Below are 8,962 nucleotides of genomic sequence, written 5' to 3' on the forward strand. Positions count from 1 at the left end.
GCGGATATTAGAAGTCAGCCAAGGCTGGGGTTTTGTACGCCTTATAGGGCGGGTCATCAAAGGTGCAAGAGTGTCTAAGGCAGAGGATAGAGTATTGTTGTAAGAAGAAACAGCCTCGTTGACAGACGTGGATGGTGCCACAGTAGAGAGGAGGTTTGAAACATGGGAGGATAGAGATGAAGGGTCAATATCGTGAAGATTCCTAGATAAATTAGATAAGATAGGATGGGACTGGGAGGGAGGAGATTTAAGTGTGAAAGTTATAAGATGGTGATCAGAGAGGGGAAGATCAGAGGCAAGGAAACTAGAGGGTGAACAGTTGGAGGAGAAGATGAAATCAAGACAGTGACCATTTTGATGAGTGAGGGAGGTGGAGCATAGTTGGAGATTAAAGGAGGATGTTAAAGCGAGTAACTTGAAAATATAAGAGTTGGAAGGATCATTAGCAGGAATATTAAAGTCACCAAGGATGAGAGAGGGGGAGGAAGGATCATGGAAGAAGGCAAGCCAGGCATCAAAGTCACTGAGAAAGGATGAAAGGGACTTATCAGGGGGACGATAAATGACCGCTATTCGAAGAGGCAGAGGAGAGAAAAGGCGGATAGAGTGGACTTCAAAGGAGGAAAAACAGTGAGATTGAGGTGGAAGAAGGGGTTGAAATCTGGAGGAGTGAGAGAGAAGTAGTCCAACACCGCCCCCGCGACCAGCAGGGCGAGGAGTATGTGAAAAAAGATAACCGCCATGGCAGAGGGCTGCGACTGAAGCAGAGTCATCAGGGCAGAGCCAGGTTTCTGTTATGGCGAGCAGATGGAGGTGACGCGAGATAAAGAGGTCATGGATATAGGGGAGTTTGTTACAGATAGAGCGGGCATTCCATAGGGCGCAAGAGAAGGGCAGAGAAGAGGAGGGGAGTAGAGGAATAGAGATGAGGTTAGAGAGGTCACGGTGAGATCTGTAGAGTTCGGATAATAGTTGGTGAGGAGGGCCAGGATTGGGATTGATGTCACCGGCTGAGAGTAAGAGGAGTAAAAGAGAGCGGAGGAGAGTAGGAGAGGTGTGGCCACGGAGGCGTCAAAGGCGAGAGGTATTTAGGTGGAATGGGGAAGGCAAAATGGAGGGAAGAAAGAGACGGAGATTAAAAGCCAAGAGGGAGGAAGAGGGTAGGAGAGAAGGTGAGGTGATGAAGTCAATGGATGGGCAGTGAGTTCCTGTTGCGGAGAGAGGTAGGGGGTGAGGGAAAATATTAGGAAGGGACAGAGCTAGGAAGAGAATGTGAATAGGGGCCATAAACAATTGAGGTACTTTAGCAACTGGAAAAAGATTAGGTATAAAGAGAAAAATGCCCCGGCACGCGGCACCTAGAGCGGAGGCCCTGAGTGGATCGGAGTGGACCTGGGTGTCACCCCGGAGAAGGCTGTAAGGATATGCAGATGAGCTGCAAGTCCTCCACAGCACCTGAAAGGCAGCCGGTGGTAGAGCTGGGCACCTCTCAGCTGAGGAAAGGCTTACCAGGGGTTAGGCCTTTTGAGTTTGATAGATCAAAATAACCAATCTCTTGTTGTGTTTGACAAAATGGGCCAGACTCTATATATGGTGCCTGGAAAATCTGTGTGGAAATCATTTTTGCCTAAGCGTATTCTATAAGATTTAGGCGTGGTATATAGTATATGCTTAGTTGATATCCCAGTGCCTAAAATTATGTGCCTCCATTTACAACAACAAAAACGTGGTGTAAATCCCTGTGTGTAGATTTAGGTGGACAGGGCCATATTCTATAACAATGTACGTAAATTTGGGAACGCTCACAAAACGCCCATTTCCCCACCCACAGCCACACCCATTTTGAACTGCGCGCTTTAGAATTTAGGCACAATTCATTATGTGTGTAAATTCTAATTATCGACAGTTAGTGCTCATTATTGCTTGTTAAGTGCTCTTACAAACGCTGATTGGCTTGTTAAGCCAATTAAGTTATGCACATTGTTACAGAATACACTTATATTTCAGTGCGGAATGCTAGGTGCGATATATAGAATCCAGAAGAATACATATAGGGCCATACCCCAGTGGCCCACCCCATTCAGCTGTTTATGTACATGTCCATGTTTCTATAAAATGTTTTTTTCTGGATTCACTCCCAGTAGCGCATTAGTACTCTCACACAAATTTAAGCTTGCTCCAAAGCTGTTGTAAATTTGTACATGCATGTGCCAGGGCACCTACTGGTTACTAAAGTAACCAGTAGGTGCCAGGCAATGGTTGTAGCAGGCACTGAGATGGAGTTAGAATTGTCAAGGGAATGGGGTGGAGAGGTGAGGGGACAGGGTTTGGACTGTTGGGGAAGGCTTATGGGTGGGCAGGAGGGAGGGCAAGCACCATTCTAAGGGGTCCTTTTACTAAAGTGCACTGAAAAATGGCCAGCGCTAGTGTAGGCCCGTGTTCCCCAAGGACAAGCAGGCTGCATTATTCTCATAACATGGGGTCGACGTGTACATCAGCCTGGGAATCGGCATTTTGCCATAGCAAAGAAAAACTTTGCTAGAGTCTTCTGGTGCGCATGCAGCGCGCACCGCGCATGTGCGGACTGACTTCCCACCCGCCGCACGGCAGGTTCCTCCTGTGCTCCTCGTTCTGGCCTGGGAAACAGTTCTTCGGGAGCGATTTTTTTGCGTGTTTTCTATTCTCTACTTTGTTTTTCTTTAAAAAAAAAAAAAAAGAGCTTAAGATCCTTTTTCTTAAATCCTCAGGTTCCCCCCCCCCCCCCCCACCATTTTAAAGTTTCCTTTCTTTTTCGATGCGGCCGGTTTTTAGGCCGCGTGGTCGGGTTTTTCTCCTCATTTTTGTGCCCCTTTTTATTGGCACAATCGAGTCTTTTGATTTCGCCGTAGCCGTTTTTCCTTTCATATCATCGAGTACACCCAGCAGCTTCAAACGTTGTACTCGGTGCAACTGGACAATCTCAGGTACTGATACCCATTCCTGGTGTATCCAGTGGCTTGGGCCCAACCACAGCCCAGCTGCTTGTTCTCTGTGACTTCGTATGAAGAAATGGACCCAAGTAGCTCGAGAAGCCAATCGAAAGAATCTTTTTGGGGCTCAGTCTGGTCCTTCAACATCGACATTGGTACCGAGGTCGGTGGCATTGATGTTGAGGGAAGCATCCACGTCAGGAGCAGAAGTAATGGCTGCTGAGAGACCAAGTCGCGCTGGGAGTAGTGAGATGTCGAGTGGGTCTCCACCTGTCTTGAGGTCTCCTGCTATGCAGGCCCCCCCCCCGGGACCGACCATCGTCGGACCCAACCCCAAGGAGACGTGAGGGTTCCACATCGTCCTCGTTGGCACTGAGGAGCCTCAGTGATGGGCATCGAGCGAAGGCGAAGCATTATCACCAATCTCCTTCGACACACTGTGCCGGGGCGTCGAAGGATTCGGCATCCGAGAAGCATCAGCACCGAGAGGACCGCTCCCTCTCCATATAGGTGCCAATGCATCGTCTTCTTGGTAGCCTGGTACCTGCTCCTGAGCCTGAGCAGATTCTGCCACCGGCTGCTCCACCAGCCCCGCAGCCTTCTCCGATGGCGGCTCTCGACGAGCGCATCCGGGCCCTGCTTCCAGAACTTCTGGAAGGACTGCTGCGCCAGTCTGCTTCAGTGTCGGGGGTGCTTGCGCCTTCCATGCCGTCTGCTGCAGCGGCATCTGGCTCTTCAGCTGCGGTGAAGTCCCCGCTTGCGGCACCGGTGTCGTCTGCCACCCAGGTCGACTCCCCTTCGATGTCGGTAGAGGAAGCTTTGCCACAGTCCATGCGGGCGTCGGCCTCTCGACATCGCCATCGAGGATGTTGATCCTCGGCGTCAAGGCAGGATCAGTCTCGGAGTTCCCTTAAGGAGGTACTTTCCGATGCTGAAGAGGAGTGTTCGTAGGCGTCAAAGGAAGATCCCAGATACTTTTCTTCTGATGAGTCATATGGGATTCCCTCTGAACCTTCCCCTCCACCTAAAGGAGACAGTCTCTTTTACATCTTTTGTCCAGGAAATGGCTACTGCTATTCCATTCCCTATGGAGGTGGAGGATGAGCCCAGGTCTGAGAAGCTTGAGGTCCTGGATTATCCCTCTTCACCTAAGGAGGCTGTGATGGCTCCTTTGCATAAGGTACTCAAGGAAGTCCTTAAGTAAAACTGGTCGTTCCCTCTGTCTGGTCTTGTGATCCTGAAGAAAGCTGATTCTCAGTATTAGATCCACGGTGAACCAAAAGAGCCAAGAGTACTTGGGACTTTGCCGCAGCTCCCTGATGCAGAGAAGCTAGGACCTTGAACTCTTTTGGGAGATAGACGTATCAGGCCGTTATGCTCGCTGCCCGAATCCAGTCTTACCAGCTCTTCATGAGCGTTCACTTGCGGAACTCGGTGAGGCAGCTGTCTACCATGGTCAATGCCCTCCCTCCGGAGCAGGCCGAGCCTTTTCGCCAGGTGGTCAGGAAGCAGAAGGCATGTCGTAAAGTTCCTGGCCAGGGGTGCTTACGACTCTTTTGATGTGGCATCCAGAATTGCTGCTCAGGGTATAGTGATGCACAGACTCTTATGGCTGCGTGTCTCTGACCTGGATCATTCAGTCCAGCAGTGGATGGCGGATGTACCTTGCTGGGGGGGATAACCTTTTTGGAGAGAAGGTAGAAGATCTTGTTGACCAGATCAAGAAGCATAATGATGCTATGGCTTCTACGCCTTCTGCTACAACCTCCTCAACTAGGAGGTTTTTTGGGGGGCGCGGAGTGCTCCCTATTCCTGTGCTAGGTGTAGGTACACTCCGGCGTCTCAACAGCCTGGTCAGGCTCAGCCTTGTTCTCGTCAATTACTCCAAGTCCCATCTCACTCCTGTTCAGAAATTGGAGTTCATTGGAGCACTACTGGACTTGAAGACAGCTCGGGCTTATCTCCACGAGACATGAGCAAGTAACCTCCTGTCTCTGCTGTCCGCAGTTCAAGCATTTCAGCAGATCACAGCTTGGCAGATGACTTTTGGGGCACATGGCCTCCATGTAACACCCATGGCACGTCTACAAATGAGATCATCTCAATGGACCCTAGCTTCCCAGTGGTATCAAGCTGCGGGGGATCTAGAGGATGTGATCTAACTGTCCACAGACTTTTGGAATTCTCTTCAGTGGTGGACTATCTGATCCAATTTGACCATGGGATGACCATTCCAAATTCCTTAGCCATAAAAAGTGCTGATGACAGATGCATCCCTCTTGGGGTGGAGAGCTCATGTAGATGGGCTTCACACTCAGGGAGCCTGGTCCTTTCAAGAAACAGGTCTTCAGATCAACCTCCTGGAACTACGAGTGATCTGGAATCCTCTGAAGGCTTTCAGAGATCAGCTGTCCAACCAAATTATATTGATTCAAACAGACAATCAGGTTGCGATGTACTACACCAACAAGAAGGGGGGCACCAGATCTCGCCCTCTGTGTCAGGAAGCCGTCCAGATGTGGCTCTGGGCACGCCGTCATGGCATATTTCTCCAAGCCACTTATCTGGCAGGCATAAACAGTCTGACCGGCAGGCTGAGCTGGGTAATGCAACCTCACGAGTGCTCGCTGAATATGGGTGTCGCCAGCAAGATCTTCCGAGCATGGGGCACCCCCTCAGTGGATCTTTTTGCCACTCAGATCAATCACAAGGTCCATCAGTTCTGTTCCAGGCTTCAGGCCCACGACAGACTAGCGTCAGATGCCTTTCTCCTACATTGGGGAACAGGCCTTCTAGTAGGGAAGACTTTGGTGAAACTCAAGAAAGACTGCGGAACCACGATCCTGATTGCACCCTATTGGCCACGTCAGATTTGGTTCTCTCTTCTTCTAGAGTTTTCCTCCGAAGAACCATGGAGATTGGAGTGTTTTCCAACACTCAGAACGAGGGGTCGCTTCTACATCCTAACCTCCAGTCTCTGGCTCTCACTGCCTGGATGTTGGGAACTTAGAATTTGTCTCCATGGGTATCTCAAAGGGTGTCTCCTGAGTTTTGCTTGCTTCCAGGAAAGATTCCACAAAGAGATGTTACTCTTTTAAATGGAGAAGGTTTGCCGTCTAGTGTGATAGCAGGGCCCCAGATCCTCTCTCTTGTCCTACACAGACCCTGCTTGAATACCTTCTACACTTGTCAGCGCGTCCATTTTGGATCTGAGACCTTATTGCCACCCATTCACTTAGCGGTAAGGTCTCACGTGTTAACCGGGTGGTAATTGTCTACACACATACAATGCCGATTACCACCCGGTTAGTGCCACATACCGGAAAATAAAATATATTTTCTGGCGCATGTAGCAGACAAGTGTAAAAAATGAAATTACCACCCGCGCCATGCGGTAGCCAAGCGGTAATTCCAAATTGACACACATTGTGCATGTGTAGGCGCCAACGCGGCTTAGTAAAAGGGCCCCTGAGTGTCCCAGGCAGCATCAGGTTGTAGATTACTGGCCAGATGCTCTGGGGAAGGAAAGAAAACACCAGCTTAATTTGCATTATGTTTCTACAAATAATGTACCTTGTGAGGCTAAACACAAGCTGTGTTATTTGATTGACATAATAATGAGGTGCTATGCATGCATTTGTATGATTCATATTTCTTTATTATTTTGCTCATGCTCTGCTCCCAAAACATGGGGACAAATAATGCACTGTTCATAGTAAGTGCAGATAGTGTACTCTTTTGCAATTTGACACTTGTGACGTGACAAAAATCATGTGTTACTACCTTAACGTGTATTAGTAACTACTCTAAATGGTCAAACTTTATCCATAGAAGAAGGGCAATGGTGGAGATGGCACTTATGCATTTAGTGGCGATATTTGGTCACATACCACCTAATTCTATACACCTGCACACACAACTTGACATTTAGGTGTAGATTCCATATATGGACCCTAAAACATCAGCGCTGAAAAATACCCACTTAAACGGTATTCTATAAGCCGCACCTAAAGCTTGACGTGGTTCATAGAATAGTGCTTAAGCGGAGAGCTCACATGTAAACTTAGGTGTGGCTATTTGCACTAATGAAAACGTGGTGCAAGTGCCCACACCTAAATTTATGTGTGGAGCACCCATATTCTGTAATTATATGTGTAACTTAAAAGTATGCCCCCCCTGTTCTGCTCCAAAACACCCATGACCCTCCCATTTTCCTTTTTTGGACCACAAGTAAATTTTAGGTGCGGATCCCGCACCTAATTTTACGTGAATAAGGCCCAATTAAATCTAATTAGTGCTAATAATTGTTTATTAAAAAGCCAATTATTGGCACTAATTGGCTCATTATTCTATTAAATTGAATGCACAAATCGGGATCACACCTAAATTTGCATGCACAGTTTATGGTGAGCTTTTTAGAACCAGGGGGTAAGTATGCAAAGTTGTGCATGCAAGTTATAGAAAAGTGCCAGTTAACATGTAACATAATTTATAAATTAGCTAATTGTTATTAACAACTAATAATTGGCTTTAATTGGAACTGATTTGCAGTTATATGTGTAACTGCCCTTAGTCAGTATTCTACATATTGAGCACACAAAATCCATAGCCCGCAACTGCAAGGGGAGAGTGTGGACATGGCAGGGGCATGGGCAGATCAGAGGTGTGCCTAGCATTTATGCATGTGGGAGACCAACCCTGTAAGCTTTGAAAATAAGAATGAGAAGTTTAACGATGGGAAGCCAGTGGAATTTATGCGCAAGCTTGCACCATGAGCGTAATTGCCAAAATGAGAAATCATGCTTAGTACCAATGTTTCCTCTAAGGAGTGGCCTGGTGTGTAAAATTATTTTTCCATGTGAGCAACAATTTTTAAAAACCAACAATCTTTGAACGCCAGTATTAGCAATATATTTCTGTATATAACACAAAAAAACATTTTTGTGACCAACACTTAGAGTGACGCTTCTAAAATGTATGAGCTATTGCTCATGCACTCTGCTTAGAGGAAACATTGCTTAGCACATATCATCCTAGTGCATAACTTTAGCTGACCTGTAGAGAATTACCCCTAAATGAAATTATCCATTTAAAATTAGACCTGCACAGACAGGCCTACCTTCAAATGGAGGGACAACAGAGTGGTCTCTGGTCAGAGGTATATTCAGCAATGTTAGTTAAATGAATAGTGCTGCTGAATATATAAATAAAATTATTATTATTATTGGAATCACTAATTGGAGTGAGGTGTTGCTTTCTTTGAAGCAAAAGATGTATGAAATCAGTCTTTGCCCATTTGGGCTTCTTAGCAAGGAGCAAATGTACCCCAGGCATGAGAAGCTGCTTTCTCAATCAATAAAGGTTTTTCAAGCAAAACTGTCAGATTATCCATCTCCCTGACTGAAAACACCTCTACAATTAGCCTTGGATGTTTCAGAAAAAAGCCACTCCTGCTCAGCAGGTAAACACAACCTTTTTAGTGCAAGGTTCATCTGTACTGTCATGCCAAGCTAGTGACATATTACCTCAAGTTCTCTGCATTTCATACCTCAGTCCCAATATTCCTGTTATTGCAACACAGATGAAAGCGATGAACACACAGAAGACCCAGGCAAGATAACTAGTCCATGCAGGTAGCACCACGTGTCCATGGAAAACTGGTTGTTCAAATATTCTGCTGTGATCTAGATAAGAAGGGATTTTGTATTGTTATAGAAGTATCATAAAACTCTTTCACAGAAAGACATGTTTGTTATAAGTTTTCTGCACAAACCAGCTTATAGGCAAGCACCTAACCTAGAAGATTGAAAAGAAATAGTTTATAGTTTATTAAAACTTGTTATACTGCCCAAGCTGACTTGCATAACCATTTCATTTCCTGAGTGGTTTTCTCCAAATAAATGACACTGAATTTCCCCTTATAAACAGGAACTAGGGAAGCTGCCTGACTGGGTGGCTGGGTTCACATGAGGCTCTGCAAATAATACACTTTT

At 46.6% G+C, this 8,962-nt stretch overlaps 1 protein-coding gene across 1 annotated transcript in view; it reads right to left on the reverse strand.

Moving 5' to 3' along the window:
• Window positions 1–8,962, reverse strand: part of LOC115474075 (polycystic kidney disease protein 1-like 1) — an 889,490-nt gene that overhangs the window by 483,467 nt on the left and 397,061 nt on the right. The window contains exon 18 of the mRNA XM_030209391.1: window positions 8,518–8,653. Within this exon, the coding sequence (XP_030065251.1) occupies window positions 8,518–8,653 (136 nt within the window). The remainder of the gene's footprint in view (window positions 1–8,517; window positions 8,654–8,962) is intronic.

Source organism: Microcaecilia unicolor, chromosome 1 (genome assembly GCF_901765095.1).
Source record: "Microcaecilia unicolor chromosome 1, aMicUni1.1, whole genome shotgun sequence".
Lineage (NCBI taxonomy): Eukaryota > Metazoa > Chordata > Amphibia > Gymnophiona > Siphonopidae > Microcaecilia > Microcaecilia unicolor.